Genomic DNA, 22,920 nt, shown 5'->3' with positions numbered 1-22,920 from the left:
AGCCTGTGGTGTGTGTTATCTATCAATAAATTTGTGGTGCATGTTATCTGTCAATAAGTCTGGTGTATGCTCTGTGCCAATAAATCTGTGGTGTGTGCTAAATGTCAATATATATGTGGTGTGTGTTATCTGTCAATAAGTCTGTGGTGTACTGTGATCAAGAGGTACATGGATTTTAACTTGACTGGTCATAGATCAGAAGAGATTGTGGAATGGTCCACTGTCTGTTGTGTGTTCATCATCCATCCATTGGCACAAGTTTGTTGTCACTACTTCTCCTGAACTACTTGGACCTGAAACTTTACATACACATCCATCCCATGATCATGCTAAATGAAAATTGTGCTATTCTGGCACCTGGTGTGGCCTCCACAGTTGTCCAGCATCCATTGTCTAACTATAGTATGGGAAAATATGAACTCATTTCTTCTGAGTAATATTGCTCAGAAAATCAAATTCATTTTTTACCCATACAAAAATCAGTAACCTATAATTCTTTGTCATTGTAGCAGTTGATTTTATCATACACTAAGTTTGGCTTATTCTGCTTCCAATAAATCCCAGCTTCCAAAATAACAGAAATTCAATATTTTGCCTTTTTCCAAGTGTGCTGACAAATGAACGTTATTACATCTAAACTCATATGAAAATTAAAGTACCTTAATTTTACCGTATCAATAGATGAAAGTTTAAGAACATATGATCGGCAAATCTATTTAAAATTTCATCTAAAGAAATGTTTTTAATTTCTAAAACTGGGTTTTTCTCTGGAGCACATAATTTTGCCATTAAACTTGGTGGTCATTTTAAGCTAGATACCCACAGCATCTGGTTTATATTGAATACCAAAGTCAGAACTGATGCATGCAAACATAAACATCCTAGAGTCTTTTTAAATGATCCCATATTTCAAATGTCAGGACTGCTTTTTCATGTACAAATTTAAACTGTGTTCAGAATGTGATATTAGAGTGGAACCTCGACTGATTTTGACCTTTTAACAGAAAGCTTCCTAGCTTGAAGGTCTTTCAAGTTTTTGTACAAATGGTGCTGATATGACACCCATTAGTTAAATTAGGAGAAAACATTTAAGCAACTTTATTTTACAAAACTTGTGAAAAAGCATTTGAACAACTTGATGTTGATATACAATATAATATGATGAAGATACCAAAAATAGAAAGACATTTCAACAGTTGTTTTCACAAAATAAGCAGTCAACATCATCAGATTTCATGGCCTTCTGTTCTTGCAGTGGGCTGTTAGGCATCTGTCAGATTCTGCTGATGGAGATTTCATGGCCATCTGTTCTTGCAGTGGGCTGTTAGGCATCTGTCAGATTCTACTGATGCAGATTTCATGGCCATCTGTTCTTGCAGTGGGCTGTTAGGCATCTGTCAGCCAGATGAGTGATCTTACAGCCATTAGGGCTGTATATGCCAATATACTTTGTGTCAAATTTTTTAATTTATGTTCAAAAGTCATTTAAGATTTGTCTGTTTTTAGTAACAGTGTCCATATTGAATATAGATTGGCATAATTGTACAGATTTTAGAGGGGTTTATATCAGGATGCTTTCCATCAAATATGGTGAAGTTCTGCTGAGTATTTATTTAGACAAATCAAGCAAACGTTTTTTTTTTTTTTTTGTAACATTGGCAATCTTTTTATGTCAAACAAGCATTTTCTACAGAAAAATGAAAGGCTTTTATGCCAAGCAGTTTTCTGTCCATTTTGGTCAAATTTACTTCTGTGATTTTGAAAAGTTGTTTCAAGTCTCCCCCCACCATTTTTAACAACCACATACAAATCTGTTGACAAATCAGGATCATTGTAAACAAGAGGCATTTCAGTTTTGACAAAATTATATCTCTTGCCAAATGTGCATAAAGATACAAAAGCAATGGAGAAACCTTCAACAGCTGTTTTCATAAATGATGAACAGAATTAAAATAAATTTTGCCAATCATACTAACCAAGATTTCTTGGCCACCTTACCTTTGCATTTGTCTGTTAGATGTTAGGTGGCAGTCTCAGGCTTATTTGGCAACCTGCCTTTGCATTTGGCTGTTAGATGTTAGTCAGGTGGCAATCTCAGGCCCATTTGTGCCTCATGTTAATCCCTTGAAGACCTTTTTGTCATAAACTGGGGCCCCAAGTGGCCGAGTGGTCTATAACGCTTTCCGTTACGGATCACTGCTATCTCACCTTTGTCTGCATAGGTTCGAGTCTCGGATTCGGCCAGTGTGGGTATGTGAGAAAGCTTGCCAATAGCTTCTCGAGGGTTGGTGGTTCTTTCCGGGGATTTCCCGAGTTCTTTCTCCACCATTAATACTGGCCGCCATGTATAGCCTATTGTGTGCTGAAAAATGGCCTTAAACCCTACAACAACAAAATTGTCATAAACTTTGAATTCTCATGAGAAACTTGGAAAATTTATCACAAATTCTGATCATTAGTTTTTTTAAAGTTTTGTTGCGGGAAAGGCACAATTCTTTTGTAACACAATAATGATAATTATTTGTTTAAATTCGTTTAATTTACTTCACAAAGCTTAGTACGCACTCTGCCATAGTTGTATGTCAGTTCTTAATAGCAACAACATGTGGTGTGAGTTTATACAGTTCTCACAAATGGTGGTTGCAGTATTTGCCCATGCCAACTTAAAAATTCAAAACTCAGGGAATATTTGTAATGGTCTTTTTTTACATGATGTCCACGAAAATATGTTTTAAATGTCATGTCAATAACACAGTGTTGTACATTGAGCGTGGGGTCAAAATTTTAGTTATATATCCCCCAAAATCTTATCCTGTGCACCTTCCTGGGCACACACTTTTGGTGAGATTAAAATTGAAAAATACACCTACATCTTTCCATTAGTGGATGCCCATCCATGTCCTTGTTGGTACTAGCAATGGCCAAAGTCACACGAGGTAATGAAACTGTAAAAATGTTGATAAATATATATTTTAAAACAATGTATCAAGCAATGGAAATATTCAAGGTTTAAGGTAGTCAGCTGGGTTGCAATGTAAAGTCTTTGACAGCCATTAGTATAACATGTTTTCCAGGTTGAAGTCACCTCAGTGGCACAAAAGATTTAATTTATTTTGAGGTTGATAGGTGACTAAATTTATGCAAATGCACAATTTGTTATTTAACTCATGATTTTTTCTGTTTGGAAAGGAAAGTAGTTCAGGAAACATAGGTATTTATTATAATAAACGATGGTAGATAATGAGTGTACATTATCAGTTAAAAGAGATGAAGATCGAGAATGGAACATTCTGTGATGCAGCTCACTTTAGGTTAGGTTGCGATTCAAACATGGTAATTTTTCATTTTGTTTTCTTGAGCACACAATGAAACCTATATAGCATTAATGTGAGTCTCCAAGGAAAATATGATAGAATTTTGTGAATAAATAGAGATAAACAGTTTTATTAATATTTTTATTATGTATAATTAATTATTTAAATATATTATACCTTGATATAATATTGAAGATTGTTCAATATTCCATCAGAGCTCAAATTATATGATAAAAATTATGATCTGCATAATACTTACAATAATATAAATAAATAAATATTCTATAAATAATTAATCATCATGTATTGCAAATTTATTTCATAATGCCTCTGCTTCTAAAATTAATTAGGAAAATTATTGTTTTTTCACAAAGCCACACAAAACCTCACAGAGTCTGACAAAGCCACACAAAGAACAAAGACACAAAGTTTGACAAAGCCACACAAAGCCTGAAAAAACCACACAAAGTCTGACAAAGTCACACAAAGTCTGACAAAGCCACACAAAGCTTGAGAAAGCCTGACAGTCATGCAAAGTCAAATTAGAAAAGTGTATTTATATTGAATTGTATTGTAAATTATGTTTAGAAATAAATTAACCAAACCAAAAGACTAGTTTTCAACAAAATTATGCCTAATTTATTTGCCCAAGATTGGGCGACAAAGTTCAAATTTGAACATTGATAAATTAATACATGTAATAACAAAGTTTGACAAAATCATATGTGAAATGTTTGTTATTATTTTATAAATTGTTTGTTTAACTGATTATTGAAAGACAAAGCAATTTTTCAACATAGGTCTTACACAAAGCCAGACAAAGTCATATTAGATAGGTATATTACACGTTTGATTTTGGCAGACATTCTTACTTTGAAGTTGTTCAAACTCAAACTTTGTCACCCAATTCTCTGTCATTTAATTTGGCATAATTATGTTGAGAACTAGTCTGTCGGTATGGTTAATTTATTTATCAATATAATTTGCAATATAAATGCACTTTTCTAATTAGACTGCATGGCTTTGAGTGGCTTCATGTGGCTTTATGTGGCTTTGTCCAGCTTCAATTGGCTTTATGTGGTTTTGTCTGGCTTTATATGGCTTAGCAATGTTTAGTAGGACCACTAGAATTACAGTGTCATTTACACAAGTCTGCCAGATTCATGAGTGGTAAATTGAAAGAATTCACATTATTTCTCACTTGGTTTCTCTTATTTTTTTAAATATCATAATATATGACATTCGTAGATCAAATTTACTCGATATGCCTAAAAATCCTTCTAGTCAGACAGAATGGTTACTTTGTTTTTACCCCAGTTCACTGTGAAATTAGCTTGCAACATAATGGCAGGTTAGCAGCAATTTTTCACCCTGAATGTGATTCAGAATATGTACTTTGGTTTAAAGTCTATAAAACTGGTTCTTAAACTGAATTTTAATATTATTATTGGCAATATTATGCCAAGGAAATTGGAGTTAAGTGCCTTTCCCAAAGACATGCTGAGGCAACCATTACCAGGGCAGGTATTGAACCCGTAACTGCTGGATAATGAAGTACACAATAATCATTTTTCAGATTAAGGAAATCAGATTCTCTTCTAGAACTGAAAATTCAAGGTGAAATTCTCACTGCTATTTGAAAGAAAGGCGGCAAACTTTCTGAATATAGGAAAGCTTATCAAATAAAACATGGTACCATTGTGGCTTGAAATTATAATGTATTATTTTTGTGCATTTTATTAATTTTTCAACACCATTTTTTAAAAAGAAATAAGAGTAGATCTTGTAATTGCATGTCCTAGAATAAACCCTGGGAAAGATGTGTTGTAAATTCATTGAATGTTTGTTTGCATCCTTTTAGCTGAGAAAGGTTCATATGAAGGGTGAGGATAGATCAGGGACGAGCCCGCAACGATGTCGGCAGTTTGTCATGCACAACAAGGCACCACTCTGGAATGAGAATAGCCAGGTGTACCAACTAGACTTCGGTGGTAGAGTCACACAGGAGTCGGCAAAAAATTTTCAGATAGAATTTCGTGGAAAACAGGTAAGGAGTTTGATTTTATTTGTAGAGGTTACTTTAAAGATATGTACAGAATAAGGAATGTCCTGTATCTATTGATGGGCTTCAGGCCTTTCCTTTTTTATCATACATGTTTACCAGTACTGTAAGAACACCTTAACTGTTAGATATTTTATAATTTACATTGCTAAAAAGATGATATAAGATAAGGTAAGATAAGATTTATTTACCATTTGCATGATTTAAAACAAGTCAACCTAAACTCTACACTTTTTACTGACATTAATATAATTTTATAAAATTAAGGCAAATAGACAGTTGACAGTTGACATAGCAAAGAATTAGCTACCGTATTTACCATATATATTGGGACACGATAAAATTAAAATAAAATTCTTCCTGTTTCAGAATTTTGGGTGAAACTTTTTTTCACCTAGGTCATATGTCATATGTCCCAAGACTTAAGAAACAAAATAAATTTATATTGCATTTGTGCTCCCCCCATGCATGTTGCAATAAGATAAACAAAACACTTATTTGATAATAAAAAGAAAGAAACTAACGTTGTATTGTTATCATTTATTCCTTTTTTTTTTTCAACATGAGCATTAAAGAATAAAATATATCCATGAACTCCATATATGTAGCATAGACTTCCATACTGTAGCATGTATCACTTGTGTCTGATAACACATGCCACGTTGTTCATTGACATGAACATTGAGAAACAAATTGTGTTTGGTTTTGCTCAAAGGTTTGAATATGTTATCTGACTGAAAACTGGATTCAACAAAATTGCAAACAAAAGGGAAATAATCAACTGATATCTTGAAGAACTGTCATTCACGCATGATACGGTGTTAGGTGCAAAACAATCAGTATTGAATTATATTGGTTACTTTATTTTTAAATAAGGATATCAATGCAAAGGTTATTTTATTGCAAAGCAAGCCAACATCGGAAGCTGGCTATGGATTCTTTTAAGTGTGCCAATTCCTTTTCACCAGTATTCACGGAAATTTAAAAAATAAATTGAAACAATGGAACAAATTTTAAAGTGACACAATATAGTGCTTCATGCACAGAAGTCCATGACCCAGCGTTGCCCAGAATATTGGGAGAAAATAAAATCATGTGATGAATTCATGCAGGCCAGAAGAGAAACATGATTTCGTAAATGAGAGGGAAATAACCAATATATTGAAGACAACTGCAATTCACGCGTGACACAGTGTAAGGTGTAAAATATTCAAGACTGAATTATATAAAGGTCTACTTTATGACATTATCTCAGAAATAAAAATCATTATTTGAAAACACATCACCTGAGTGCTAGTGACAATCTTTTTCCCAGCAAGGGTTACAAAAGTATCATCATTATTTACCTGCAGACATCAATGCTCCTTTGTATTAATTATAACTACAGATGCCAAGCACATAGAAGCCTGGGTAATGAATAAACACAACTGGCAGCGAGCATTAAACTCCTTCTTTGAACTCAACAACTGGACATCAAAGACAAAGGTTATTTTTATTACAAAGCAAGCTGACCTCGGAAGCCAACTTTGGATTCTCCGAAGCAATCTTTTTTCATTAAGGATATTAATACAAAGATTATTTTATTTGTGAAGCAAGCTGACATCAGAAGCTGACAATGGATTCTTTTATGTAGGTCGATATTTTTTAAATTATTTTTTTAATATACAAAGATGGACGAGATATGGAAGCTAACTTTGGTTCCTTTTCACCTGTATTCACTGTGATTTTGAAAATAAATTGAAACAAAGGACAATCTTTAAAGTGACATGATATAGTGCTTCGTGCATGGATATTGATGACCAAGCATCTCCCAAAAGATTTGGAGAAAATAAAATCATGTGAACAATTAGTGAAGGCCAGAAGAGAAGCAGATAATTCCACCGACAATATGATCATTATCATGGATTAAATTCTAGTGTACTTTGATCACATTCCTGGATGGACTGATTATAAGATGGGGTCAGAAGTATGAGAATTAAACTGGTACATGTCCTTTATTTGCAGCAGTTGCTGTATATGTATTGGCTTTGCATGCAATAAACTTTTCCAAATTAACAAGCAAAATTGTGTTTGTTTAAATTCTGTACAAAATGGAGTCTGTTTGGTAATGAGGTTGCTATTGCAGTTTTTGTCTATGTAACTGCAAACGTTTGCATATTTATTTCCCATTAAATAGTCTCCTGACATCAGTAAGAGAAATAACCGCTATTTCTATCTATTACTGAATTAGGTCTCAGTAACTGAAAAAGACAAATCTTACCTTTTATATGATTTTATTATCATTATTATTAATATTATTATTACGGTACTTTTAACAGGTACAACTTGTGTGGATATTCCTTTATAGAATGTCAGCATATAGGTCTCTTTTTCTCCCTCCCTCTCTATCTCTTTCATTCTCTCCCCTCTTTATCTCTCTCGTTCCCTCCCCTCTCTATCTCTCTCGTCCCCCTCCCATATCTCTCATTTCCTCCCCTCTCTATCTCTCTCACTCTCTCTCAGAAATGACAATATTTGCAACGCAAGTTTTTATGCAGTGTGAAAAGAACTGACACTTTTCTCTTGTAGAGAATATAATAATAATAATAATAATAATAATAATAATAATAATGATAATAATAAAAATAATAATAACAATGATACTATAACAGAAATAGAGACTGGCACAACATTTCTGATTCTAAGAAGATTAAGAAGAATGTGAATGTATAAAATAAATATTATTTGTTTGGTAAAAATAGTATTTATTATTGAACAGTAATATTCTTTGGAAAGTTGCAATATAAGATATTCAATCACATGCATTTACTTCTCATTAATCTGTGAATAAAGATTTATTATTATTATTATTATTATCATCATTATCATTATTATTATTATTATTATTATTATTACTTGTTGACATTTAACACATTGAAAAATTAAGAATGTAAAATTGACAGAAGCTGGTGACAGAATTTGAAATGTTTTAGAAGGGAACAATACTAAAAAGGTCCATTCTGCAACAGAATCTCAAATGTACATAATAGAAATTTAGTAACTGTTAAACCAAATAGTTCATAAATTTCACTGATAAATTGTTATGATTGTGAACCAAAGATTCCATTATAGAATTATGCCAAAAATCAACATGTGTTGATTATTTTGATATATTTCCATATTGTAATATAAATACAAAAAAATGCATTCAGGCTCTTGGTATTTTTGGTTTTTCCCCCAGGCTCGCCCAAATATTTCAGAGACTTTATTTATATGTGTAGGCGTAGACATATTTCCTGAAAGTCCTGTCTCCATATTAGCCACATATTTGACATAATCACTGATGCCCATATACCTGCCATACATTAGACATATGTTAGCTTAGGTTGAACTTGTATATAGATACAGCTCATATTGACATGATTCAATGTGACTTGTATGTAAGCTGTATGAGACATGTATTTGACATATGAGCACACATATATGATATAGTGTTTATCTACCTACCCCCTTGGCACTTTGTACCCCCCACCCCTTTCCAATTTAAAAAAAAAAAGCATTATGGATAAACAAAATGCACAGTGTGATTTTGTTTATTAATTTATCATTTCTAATCAGTAACATACTAAGGAGGGTGTGTGCTGATGGGGCACTTGTCCCGGGCACCAGAGGTCTTGGGGTGTCTAAACAGCCTATAAAAATTATTGACTGGGCCATCATCATTGCCTCGGGTGCCATTTGCCCTGGGTGCCATTTATTCTTAGTATGCCACTATTTCTAATCTAACTTTTGCCAGGGGGTCCCTAACAGGGTCATATTGTTCTTTTTCCAAACCAAAAGGAGTTTTCAGTAGAATCATCCAGACAGTTCATTGTCTTTTTCTTGTTTCTGGAAAAGTCCATTTTTAGTGAAGGGATGAGGTACATTGGACCAAACATATATGGAATGTGAAAACTCTGTTGTCTGCAATCAATATATGCAATGTCTAGTTTTAATAAAATAAAAAAATATATGGAATAAAATTAAAAGGGCAAGTGATGCAACAGTTAGATTTATCAAAAATGATGTAACTCCCAGAGTTACAGAAATTTACAGAATTATTCGGAATTTATTGAAGACCATGGCTTTGGTTGCCTAAAAATATAGACCTGCCCAAGCAAATATGTCAGCAGCATTTGTAAAGGAACTCTTTTAGTTTGAAATATGAACAAGATGACAGCATTAGAACAGCATTGCGACATAATAAATTACTTGGCTATTTTTTTGTGCATTTTTTAAAAATCTGTGATGTTTTTCATTTTTAAAATTGGTATAAGAGTACAAACTGCCCATGGAATGTAGGCAGATACTATAGTACAACTGGATATCTAGATTTGATAATAGATGGTCTTCAATGTTCACAGATGGCTATTAGATATATACATACAAATATAGTAATCCCTCTTTATAATGGCATTATTTGGAGAGAAAGCCCATATTTTAATGAGGGAACATTATACTAAGGCATGTTGCAACAAGGCTGTGTCATAATTATCCATATTAATTAATTATGCATAAAACACAATATGGCATTTAATGATATGAAATGACATTATAATTGGTTTTCATTACCCTGAAACAAAAATTAAGTGAAAAAATATGAGAATTCCAGTGGCAGTGACAAAATTTGATGTATTTATTGGGCTCCATAACTATACAGATTAGTATGTAGAGTTGCTTTGTAGCGAGGGAACAATGAATGTAACACACTAATTGGGTCTGAGATGCATAAAACATGCCATATACATTTTTTTAAAATGCAGTTGGGTAGCAATGGTTATGCCTCAGAAATAAAAGAAACTGACATGAAAATCATAAACTTAAAGCAGATTAAAATCCTTGATTGAAGCTCTAAAACATCTTAACTTGATCTTCACTTGATCTTTGTCAATATCTTTGATATCATTTGTTTTAAATGACGCATTTGCTATTTATGTATTGTACCATACATACTTGCTTAAAAGTCCAACTGCAAACAGCATAGGCCATAATTCGTGATAGCATAATGTGTGGGCAGATAAATATTGTTTGTTCTGCTCATTACTCCCAACAAACTGCATAGATGCAGCTTTGCTGGTGCAATATGTGATGGCACATTTGACTCTATGCATTTGTAAACTTTGCAATTGGACTAGACTTGTAAACGCTTACATACAGCACATGGTTTTCAAGATGTTTGTATTGTTGATGTATGTTAATTGCTTATTGTAAATTTATTTCAGGTAATGCAGTTTGGACGTATAGATGGCAATGCCTACACCCTGGATTTCCAGTATCCCTTCACTGCAATCCAAGCATTTGGTGTGGCCCTTGCTAATGTTACACAGAGACTCAAGTGACAGCAGAGAAGTTGGAAAGTGTCATGGCAGTTTTCTCAGTTAAAGCGCAACAGATAAACAGAAGAAAGGAGATATGTTAAAGGCTACAAAATAAATAACATCACAATGTTTCCTTAAATATTTTAAATTTAATTTTCTTCACATGCTATGGTCAAAGCAGAATTATTTGAGACATAGGTACAACTTTCCTCATGACAACAACATTGCAGAGGGAATATTATCAGAGTTTTAAATCACAAGCTAGAAAAAACCTCTGATTTAAATAATGGTAATTTTGAACAGCCCACAAGCTTAGGTCATAATAACTTCACAATGAAGTGTCATCACTAACAACAAAACTAGCAGTTGTTGTCGGCAATTGAAATAGAATGATTCCGTACATGTTTTCCTTACAGATTTTTAGGAATAACATTAAAGATTAAATGTTCAGGTATTTCATTGGCTGTTGAAATGCTATCAAGTATTTTTTCAAGGCCTGTCATGTTATAAGACTATGTTCTTCAGACATCAAGCTGGTTGCTCTTTTTTTCCACTCCTGAGGCTACAGAAAAGCATTTAATTCACTATTAGATTGAAATAACAATATATGTCAGGAACATTCTCCAACATTTTGAGCACTTGTGTTCAAACTGTCACAAAATATCATGTGAATGGTGTATATATCTTTAACTATATATTTGTGAAGCATTACTAATCTATTTATTATATTCCCTAAACAAGGTAACCTGTTAATCAAGCTTACCCTCTTGAGTTGACTCCCTTAATGCAATGGCTGGTTACAACAAAATTATTAAGACTGTCAAAACGTGTTTAGTTATTGATTGCAGACAATTCGATAAAAAAAAATGCATATGGCCATTTATTACTTTTAATATGAGCTGCATTTATTCACTATACAAACATACATAAATAGATCTCTGTGTTCTGATTGCTGAGACAAACACATAATTGGCATTTTATAAAAGTAGATCTGTCACCAAAGGGGTCACAAAGTGTAGTGCCTAAATATGATGTTGTCCAAACCCACACATGTGGCATTTATAGTTCAATAGTCAATACAGTCTTATTTTTCTTAAAATGATATCACAAATAGCACATACAACCAGAACCTGGGATTGGAGACAGTTCTATTCTGTTCTGTTCTATTTATGTATCACACTGTAAATCAAAACTTAATCTCAGATAAAAACATTTTTGCTATTCATTTTCCCGAAATATTGTTCCTAGTGAAAATTATCTTGCAAAGTATTCAGTTTTCCAAAAAATTAATTTCACAAATATGCTTCATCTGCTAAAAGTTCACACACATGATTGTACATTGTAGTGATTTATATAACATTTTATCAGTGGGGACCAGATGAGGTCACTTTTTCATATTGGAATGCACTGTATACATCAAAAATCTTTTGTACACTTGAACTTTTAGTATACCATAAATTCTCCAAAATCATATTTTCTAATTTTTAAACAGAGAACTTTGTATTATTATCAGGGTTATTTGCCAAAATATTAATACCAAATAATCAGCTGAAAGGATAATAAATTATTGTTTTCTATAATTCTTTATTCATCCAGATGAATAATTGCTAAAATGTGTTTAACAAGATGCAGACTATAATGTGCGTTATTTTTTTGTAAGATCGGGGCCTGGAATTGTTTGTTTGCAATTTCACAACCAAGATACTTTTGCAGAAGCCTTGTATTTGGATATTTATCTTGTAGATATGGCAAAATGTGATGATTTGGTGGGAACACCTTTATTATTCATTTTTTTGTTGTTGGTACTACTTCTTGTATGTATCTAAAAACTTCAGGAGCACAATTTGCACTTAAGACATTATTTATTTAGAGTGGCAGCCCTTTAACGACATATTGTATTATGTACAAATACACTGTACCATTGTTAGTTAGATGAAGAAGAATAAATCAGAATGGCAGACCTGTAAGAGAAAGGTATGAAGGGTGAAAAGTCAAACTATTATACGGTAAATAACAAAATTTTATTGACGTTATGATTTTTTTGTATTTTCAATGTATGGACCATTGTACAAGTGACACATGTGTCTATTGACCTGGTAGTCAGTCATTTGTGAAAATGCTGGTAGTCAGTCATTTGTGAAAATGCTGGTAGTCAGTCATTTGTGAAAATGCTGGTAGTCAGTCACTTGTGAAAATGCTGGTAGTCAGTCATTTGTGAAAATGCTGGTAGTCAGTCATTTGTGAAAATGCTGGTAGTCAGTCATTTGTGAAAATGTCAGGTCCAAAAAGTATAGCATTTACTAAGTTGGGGAAATTTTTGTGTCAAAATAAAATTGTCCGATTTTAAGAAATCATATTTCTCACTATAAACTTTGTTGCAAGATTATACAAACACAGAAACATACAGTATAATGAATGAATGAAGAATGAATGGTAAATGAAGGAAGAACAAACTTGGAACAAATGCAGGATGAATGATAATTGTACATGTAATATGTAAAATGTTGTAAAAATGGTAAACGGCAGATGCTACATCGTAAGCGATAAACCATAAACAAAATGCAGAAAAGCATAAACACTAAATGGTCAACCATAATGACAGACAATTAATGATAAACCAAAAATGATGAAACCAAAACCTTATAAAATGAATGAAAACACCAAGTTTGATCATTTCTTCATTTATATCATATTGCATTTAAGACATTCATAATTGTAATCGATTATGACATGAACAGGACCTATTTTGCACATGTAAGAAATCATCTTACTTATCAGGTAGTTTTAACTATTACAAAAAATGTTATTTGCATATGCTATTTAATGTAATGTCCCTGTCTTCACATCCTTTAAAATGTTGATAAAAAGACCATGACATTCATACATCAGAGATATAAAATAAAAGTACCCACTCAGATATCATTTGTTTTTTTTTATATTTTTAATTAAATTTAATTTAAATTACATTTTATTCTGTGTTAAGGTTTAGAGATTATAAGAAGATGAGATTACAAGACTACTGTCTGTGGTACAACAAGAAACATGGATCAGAAAGATGTTGTCCCTGTTAAACATTTTCATGAAAGTTTTACACAAGAGAGACATGTTGCCCTTATAGATTTTTTCTTGCCTAGAAATGTTATTAACATTACTGTGCATACGTATGCATCAGGACCTTTGAAGTAAAGTGTGTGAACATATTTATCATGCAAGAAAATGTCAATGTAAGGAGACACAGGCCATCCATTATAAATACTAATTATTATGGTAATATTTTGTCAGTTTGCCTTTTTTGTCATGTGATTGTATACTTTTATATTTACTTCTCAATAGCATGGTTAAGTAATTGTGTGTGAGAAACAAAACTTGTGCATATTTATATTTGTAATGAGGCATTTAACATCTAGAACTTGAGAATTTCACAAGTTTTTGTATTCCAAGTTTTCTTTGGTGGCATATTTCCCCAGGCTAACCTTATTTGGATGTTATTGGTTTGGTTTTCATACCTATAATCAGAGTACAGTTTATTATATTTGGCAGTTAAATTCCTTAACCAGTCTCTGTAATTTTGCTCCACTAAATATATAGGACAATCATCACGATATTTGGACTTTGTTTACTGAGGTCACTTCAAGGTCAGGAGTTATAATACAAGGAAGATATTGAATAGGTGAAAACAGCAGTTGATGACAAAAATATCAAAATGGAAGGAATGTTAAGAGAGAAGGCTGAAGAAAACCCAAACAAGTACAGGATAAGCACAATGATCTTGAAAGAAATCTTCATTACTGTTCACTGTTATGGAAGACAATCTGCATTTAATGAAAATCATGGGAATTTTAAGAATCACATTTTCAGGTTGTTTGTAGTTTATCTGTAAACTTCTGCAATTGAACTACACAACCAGACCCTCTTATTTTGTGAAAACCATATTTTCAAAATTTTTATTTTGAATAGTGCAGATATTTTTGGATGCCACGCAAGTTTTTGAAAGCTGACAAAATTCATGTTGGGATTTAAACTGAGGAATACTTTACATTTATTAAAAAACTGGTGTTGGGATAGGCAACCATCTGGCCATGAAAACGTTTTTTTACTTGCTCCTATTGTCACATGGATTAACTGAATGAATTGACATTCTCCACAACTCATTGTCAGGCAATTCTCTAAGCAAATTGAGCTGCAAGCTTGTCAAAGATAATGATTAAGGGAAAACAACCCATTATTTTGAGACTTTGGGTAGAATTAATTGCTAACTCGCTTCAGTAACTACAAAATCGGTGATCATCAGCATTGCGTTGAACCAAAATGTGATTTCATGCTTTTATGTTTACTTCTGGAAAGCATACAAGGGAGAAAAAGCCGTCAAACATATCATTTCGTATTCTCACTAAAGTGTATTAATTGGTTGATATAAAGTGTTTACATGTGTATGTGGTTTATTCTCTTTCATTTGCCATTTCCAGTAAACTAAATCAGGTTTATATTTGTGATAAAGTGGTCAAAATCAACGATGCAAGAATATCACAAGTTCTTATGGACTCAGTTTTTATTTCCCAAGATAACCTCATTTGAATGTTGTCTGTTCAGTCCTCATACCTATAAAGAGAGTACAGTTTATTGTATTATGCAGGTAAATTCCTTAACCAGTCTGAATGATTTCAGTCCATTACATATTTGTGCAATCATTGCCACATTTAGAGTTTTAGTACTGAGGTCATTTAAAAATATTGAAGGAAAAGTATAGATTATCTTTAGGACTTTCAAAGGTAAGATAATATGAACACATGTATATTGTTTTGTTGATATATTATTGTATACAATCTTCATGTTGTGATGCAATACCAATGTTAGAGTGTGGACACTTTGATAGACAAGTTTCTTGTGAGATTTATTCACTAATGTTCATTTAAGAATTGACCATTTATTTTGTTATATAAATCATAGTATAAACTGAAGATGAAAAAATGCTGTGCAAACTGTATGAATCATACTTAATTTTGTACTGCAGTTTTTCATTTCATACTTTACTGAGCATCAAAAACACCAAAAGAACAGACGAATCCTTTTCAGTTCAATTTTACGTCTGTTAAAGACAAAATAAATTAAATTCTTTGAAAATGTGTAAAGGCCATACTATCCTTATTTAACCATGCATGATTACATTCAAAATTGAATTAATTATCCATAATTTAAACACTGTCAGTATGGCACAGTCCAGTCCATCATCATTAGCTCATTATCTCCACAGTCTCCATTGGACTGTATAGTTCAGGTACCCAGAGTGAAATCCATGTTGTCAAATACACATACAAGTACACTGTAATATAAATTTTTATTTAATTACTTTTACCAGTATTTCCTGATTTTGAAATTTGGCTGTAACTAATTGACATAGCCAGTATACAACATCGGCTATTAAAGAAATGAGGATTTATCCATTGCTTTTGCATTATAGCATGTACGTGACTGGAAATGACAAATGTCTCTGCTTAATAGCAATAACAATTTTCAGGGAGTGTGGAGAGAGAGAGTTATTATTGTTTGTGGACCTCATCAATGCATTAAGTTATAAAAACACTCAAAATTTGATCGATTTGGGTTGATAATTGCTGGTAGTAAATCAGTGAAGACTCTGAAAGAAGAAAGAAACTTAGCAGCTTAAATTCCTTTATTAATTACGTTGTTTTTATATAAAAATAACGTCTTTTTCAATGATATCTGAGTCAGATGAGTAAGGAACATGTTAAATTTAGTGTAAATGCCATATTGGAATTTCCTTGTGCAATGTTAATTTTAGACTGAAACTGTGATTGTTACAAATTGTAATTTGTTTTACACTCTGCCAACAATAGCTGTGGGGTACTATAGTTTACTGCTGTCTGCCTGAGTGGTTGGGTTGTTGAGCATTGGTTTTGATTTCTGGACAATAACTTAAGTTCATGTGAATGGATTTCAATGATTTTGGTATATGTATTCCCCTTAGCCCAGAAAGAACCCAATTGATTTTGGATCCAGTAGCTCTAAGATGGAAATCGCCGCTTGTGAAAAATAGATTTTGCTTATGCACTTCATTTCTGGATAATTCCTTGGATTTTAATCAACAGATTTGTACACAGCTTACTAAATGTGTTTCCCTTAGCCAAAGCACTCTGTCAATTTAGGGTCCATTAGCTTCAAGGTCATGGTAAACTTTTACTTTGCATTTCATTTCCAGATAACTTAAATTGTGTTGAACAGATTTGAACACAAACTTGGTATGCATGTTTCTCTTATCATAAGACCTTCATTTTTAGTTTTATTTCTGAACATTTATTTAGCCTTTGCATTTCATTCCCAGATAACTTAAATTGTGTTGAACAGATTTGAACACAAACTTGGTATGCATGTTTCTCTTAACATACGACCTCCATTTTTATTTATATTTCTGAACATTTATTTTGCCTTTGCATTTCATTTCCAGATAACTTAACAAGTGAACAGATTTGAACACAGACTTGGTACACATGTTTCAGTTAACATAAGAAAGTCTTCCATTTTGATTTTGGGGCCACTGGCTCCAAGGTTAAGGGCATTATTTCTTAACATTTATTTTACCATTGCATTTTATTTCCAGATAACTTAAGTTTAAGTTCTAATGAACAGGCAGCAATGCATCTTGGTACATATCTTTCTATTAACATTAGAATGAACACTGTTGATGATACGGCCAATGGCCCTAATGTCAAGGTCATAGTTTCTAAACAGATTTTGCCAATGCATTTCATTTCTAGATTATAATCTAGGTTGTAGAGAACAAATATTGATGTAGCTTTTTATGTGCATTCCTCTTAACCCAAGGAAGAACTTCATGAATTTCATTCCCAGCTAATTCAGGGTCAAGGTTGATGTTACCAAATCTAGATCTTGTCTGTGCATTTCAATTCAAGATGACCAGTTCTAATAAACAGATTTCAGTGCAAGTTAGTAGATGTGTTTTCCATAGCCAAAAGAATATTCCAAGTGGTTTGGAGGTCAGTAGCTCCAAGATCATGTTTCCTGTCACTACCAAGAGATTTGAACATTGCATTTCATGTCTGGCCAATAACTTAGCTACTACACTGGCAGAACTGGTTGTATGCAGTTTGTTAGAATAGGTAGAACAAACAACATAGATCCTGATTTGCTGGCACATTATCATGGAAGATCATGGTCTTTGTTGTTTGCAGTAGGACCGAACTTACGTGTGAGATATACAGTGTTGTCTTTGAAATCAGAATATGGGCAGGAAAATACATTGTAATGTAAGAAAGTTATTATTCAGTGAGGAATAGAAATGCTAGTAGTAAGATGTTTCGATGGTCCTATGTTCTGAGATTTTTCTTCATTTGAGGTGTTGCAATTTTATATGCACGACAGCAAATTGGATTATGAAATCGATGACAATTAACTAACAGCTAGCTGAACATAGAAATTTGTCAAAGAAATGCAATTGATACAGAAAGAATTTTAAAAAATACATGCAAAATATAATGAAGATTTTAAATCATTTCATCTGGTAATTTAAATTATACTTGAATTGTCATCATTAAAACATTTATCTCTTGCATAAAGTTTTGACAAGATGCTAAAAATTGATTCAGATTTTGGATATTTTTAATATTGCTTATGTATGACAGATCTGACATCTTTCTTATTTATGTCTTTATTTGACGATGTAATTGTTACCACTGTATTATTTTGTGTTCAATACTTTTTTTGATGGCTTTACATGTCAAACTATACAAAAAGTGAAATTTTATGGGGTAATTATTTGGTGCATATGACTTGCCTGTTGCTTTTATAATACTGGTGCAATCATTATTTCAGATTTTTACTTGTTTTTCTTGTTTGCTCAATACTTGGATATTTCATTGCATTGTAAGAAACATATATACATGTAATTGTGTTTGCATCTTCAGTTATGTATAAATGTACTCTTAAGTCGGGTTCAGTTGTAAACAATATATACCCCCATCTGCCATTGCATGCTGCACCAGCAGATCAGGGTCAGTTTTGATTGATCTACAAATTAGGCCTAAAAACTGCAGAGTCCCAGATCTGCCAGTGCATTTTGTTACTGCAGATCAGGGTCTGTGCAGTTTGCAGTGGGATCTGACTTGTATATTCATATATATAAAGTGATCTGTTCTTGTCTGGCATATTGTAAAATTCTTTTTACTACCAGTGCTTTTCCAACTTTTTTAAACAATTATTAATGCATGCAGGTTATGCATGGCAAACAAACCATTTTTGTAAGATGTTTAATTTCTGTAATGTTCCATCTAGGAGCAGTGCAGTTTGTGCCATACATTACACACTAATAACACCCAATACATATTTATTTACTTGATCCATTTCTTTGCTTCAGATTTTGAGTTTTGTGCATTAACATAAATCTGCACAATTTCCGATTTATAAAAATTGTTTCATTATAAATGGTTTATACAGTCAGATATTTTCTATACATCTATGAATGCCTCTTAGATCCAGTTTGAGTCTAGCAAGTAGTGGAATGTATTTAGGCATCTTTTCTTTACATGCAGTAAACATCAAGTTAGAACAAAAATAACTACAGTGCCCCCTAGCTATAAAAACAGCATTAAGTTGGATAGAGCAAACATTACTGCCTCCTAGCCATAAAGCGAGAATTTAAGGTAAATAGATCTAAATAAGTATAGTGTACCCTAGTTATAAAGCCAGCATGTAAGGTGGATAGAACTAAATGAGTATAGTGTACCCTAATTATCAAGCCAGCATGTAAGGTGGATAGAACTAAATAAGTATAGTGTACCCTAGCTATAAAGCCAGCATGTAAGGTGGATAGAACTAAATAAGTATAGTGTACCCTAGCTATAAAGCCAGCATGTAAGGTGGATAGAACTAAATAAGTATAGTGTACCCTAGTTATAAAGCCAGCAATTAAGGTAAATAGAACTAAATAAGTATAGTGTACCCTAATTATAAAGCCAGCATGTAAGGTAAATAGAACTAAATAAGTATAGTGTACCCTAATTATAAAGCCAGCATGTAAGGTAAATAGAACTAAATAAGTATAGTGTACCCTAATTATAAAGCCAGCAATTAAGGTAAATAGAACTAAATAAGTATAGTGTACCCTAATTATAAAGCCAGCATGTAAGGTAAATAGAACTAAATAAGTATAGTGTACCCTAATTATAAAGCCAGCATGTAAGGTAAATAGAACTAAATAAGTATAGTGTACCCTAATTATAAAGCCAGCAATTAAGGTAAATAGAACTAAATAAGTATAGTGTACCCTAATTATAAAGCCAGCATGTAAGGTAAATAGAACTAAATAAGTATAGTGTACCCTAATTATAAAGCCAGCATGTAAGGTAAATAGAACTAAATAAGTATAGTGTACCCTAATTATAAAGCCAGCAATTAAGGTAAATAGAACTAAATAAGTATAGTGTACCCTAATTATAAAGCCAGCATGTAAGGTAAATAGAACTAAATAAGTATAGTGTACCCTAATTATAAAGCCAGCATGTAAGGTAAATAGAACTAAATAAGTATAGTGTACCCTAGCTATAAAGCCAGCATGTAAGGTGGATAGAACTAAATAAGTATAGTGTACCCTAGTTATAAAGCCAGCAATTAAGGTAAATAGAACTAAATAAGTATAGTGTACCCTAATTATAAAGCCAGCATGTAAGGTAAATAGAACTAAATAAGTATAGTGTACCCTAATTATAAAGCCAGCATGTAAGGTAAATAGAACTAAATAAGTATAGTGTACCCTAGTTATAAAGCCAGCATGTAAGGTAAATAGAACTAAATAAGTATAGTGTACCCTAATTATAAAGCCAGCATGTAAGGTAAACATAACTACCAGTAAATAAGTATAGTGTACCCTAGTTATAAAGCCAGCATGTAAGGTGGATAGAGCTAAATAAATATAGTGTACCCTAGTTATCAAGCCAGCATTTAAGAGGGATAGAATGTAATGTTAAACTTGCATTGGTAAACTGTGATGCTGAATACACAATGGCTGTAACTATTTCATACTTAAGGTGCACTTTACCCATTGTCCGAATAATCTGCGAAGGTATTTACTGTTTAAAAATTGCCCCTTATTTTAATCTTGATATCTCAAAATGGTGTAAAACCTGTATTAAGATACCACCTCAAGGAAGAATTGGCCTCTTACAAGTTTATTTCTTTTAAAAATGTACACATCCTCAAAATGATTGCTTAGTAGTAGCAAAGCAGATTCAATTGCACAATCATCCTCTATGGAAATTTGTACCGAAGATTTGCCTTAGGTATTATTTGATGTCTGGATCTTATTTAACACTCTGGTTTTAAGCAGACCTCATCCAATAAGAGAATTAATAGACTTTTCATTTGGATAAATTAGACATTGAACATGAATGTTCATGCAGATTTATTAATCTGTAAAAATGTTTCTCTGAGAGGTATCCACTGAGACTTAAATTTGTTTTTCGAATGCCTTCACAATTCCTGTCTAGACAACTTGAGTATTTTCCCAATACAAAATGAAGTGCTGCCCATACTAGAGAATTGGTGAGATGAATAAAGACCACACTTATATTGAAGAATACAAAGGTTACTGAATGGAAACTAAAGTCTGTGTAGTTCTTTTAATATATATTTAGTGTCTGCTGGCAGATCTATCTCGTATGCCATTATCAGTGATCTCATACCACGGAAACATCACAACATTAATTTTCAGTTGTTTACTATACAATAAACCCTCATTATCCAAACCTGATTTATTTGGATTATTTGCTCATATCAGCCAAATGTATAACTGCAGATTTTGTTCCATACTGTAGAACCTAGGGCCATTATTCCAAGTCATTTATCCAAATATTTTTAATCCATCTCCCCCAAGTTCTGTAAATGAAGTTTTACCATATTTGTGGACTATTGATCTTAAAAGGCATTTAGTTTCCTTCACTTAAGGACCAACTTGCAGCAAAAATACGCATGTCTGGAAAAATATTTAAAGTTAGAACTTACTGTGCATTTAAATGTGTGGATAGTGTTAGGAGCAAGTAAAATGCAGGCATATGCATTTTTAGCCCTCATCATATACCAAGTGAAGTGAGCTTATTGTGTGGCCCTACATTTGGATGTGTGATCTTTGCCTGTCAGCATTTGCTGATCTCAATAAAGGGGGCATATTCATAATCAAGTATGGTGGCTGTTACTAAATATAGAATATTCTGTAAATGACATCTTCTCAAAAACTGCTGCAGAATTTGACCAAATGTACCACAAAGCATCCTGGTATAAATTCTCAAATTGTTTTGTTTTACAAATAATGCAAATCCACCATCAAATATGGTTGCTGTTGGGGAAAACAAGAAGAAACAAGAGTCCCTCAAATGGACTGACACTCTACTGGGCAAAAAGAACTTCCAGCAACTCAATTTAAGACTATTTCTTCCTTTTTACATGAGCAGCACCATTTTCATTTAGGACCAACTAGACCATGGGATGAATGTGTGTGTAAGGTTTCAAGTTAATCTCCAGGTAGTTTAGGAGTAGTGTTAACAAACAGATGATAGGTGATGGATAACAGACCATCCCAAAAGCTCTACTAGTTTATGACAAGTAGAAACTTTAACAGAAGTTTAAAAGTCATATCTCGTAATTACACCAAATTTTTGCAGAGAGCATACTACTGGCACCGATCACCCCAAATGATCTTGCATTAGTTGATATAATGAGCAATCACTGACCACTTGTTACTGAATTACAGTAGATAGATAATAAATGCTGTACAGGAGATACCAATCTATTGGGATAGGTAAATGATGTTTACTTTTCTTGAGATGTAAACTTAGTGTATTTACAAGTTCTATAATATTTACTTAATTTGTATATTATTTTTAATTAATGGAAACTCTGTGTGTACATACTTGTATTATATGTGGAGGGATTAGATTAATAAAAGACTGAATAAAAGTTATCTAGGGTTACCGTAGTAAAACAAGTGAGTTGAAAGACCTAGAATTTTAATTTGATTCAGATTATCCAGAAGAAATTTTATAGACAATAAACATTTACAATTAGCCCCATTTTAGTTGGGATTTGTATTTCCTATAAAAGGACCATTTTTTAAAAATGTTTTCATGTAAACATTTTTGGGTATTTTATAACATGATTTTGAAAGTTCCAATACAGAGAATTA

General features: G+C 32.5%; 1 protein-coding gene across 1 annotated transcript in view; it reads left to right on the top strand.

Annotated features, from left to right (window-relative positions):
- LOC149786798 (tubby-related protein 4-like) overlaps positions 1 to 11,012 on the top strand; it is a 341,424-nt gene extending 330,412 nt beyond the window's left edge. Inside the window, exons 14-15 of the mRNA XM_089977301.1 lie at positions 5,176 to 5,361; positions 10,617 to 11,012. Coding sequence (XP_089833427.1) covers positions 5,176 to 5,361; positions 10,617 to 10,733 — 303 coding nt within the window. The 3' untranslated portion in view covers positions 10,734 to 11,012. The remainder of the gene's footprint in view (positions 1 to 5,175; positions 5,362 to 10,616) is intronic.
- Positions 11,013 to 22,920: the final 11,908 nt, after the last annotated feature.

The sequence above is a fragment of the Sinohyriopsis cumingii genome, chromosome 12, assembly GCF_028554795.1.
Source record: "Sinohyriopsis cumingii isolate HCF-2022 chromosome 12, ASM2855479v2, whole genome shotgun sequence".
NCBI classification, from domain to species: Eukaryota; Metazoa; Mollusca; class Bivalvia; order Unionida; family Unionidae; genus Sinohyriopsis; species Sinohyriopsis cumingii.
This window is presented reverse-complemented; position numbering and strand designations above follow the sequence as displayed.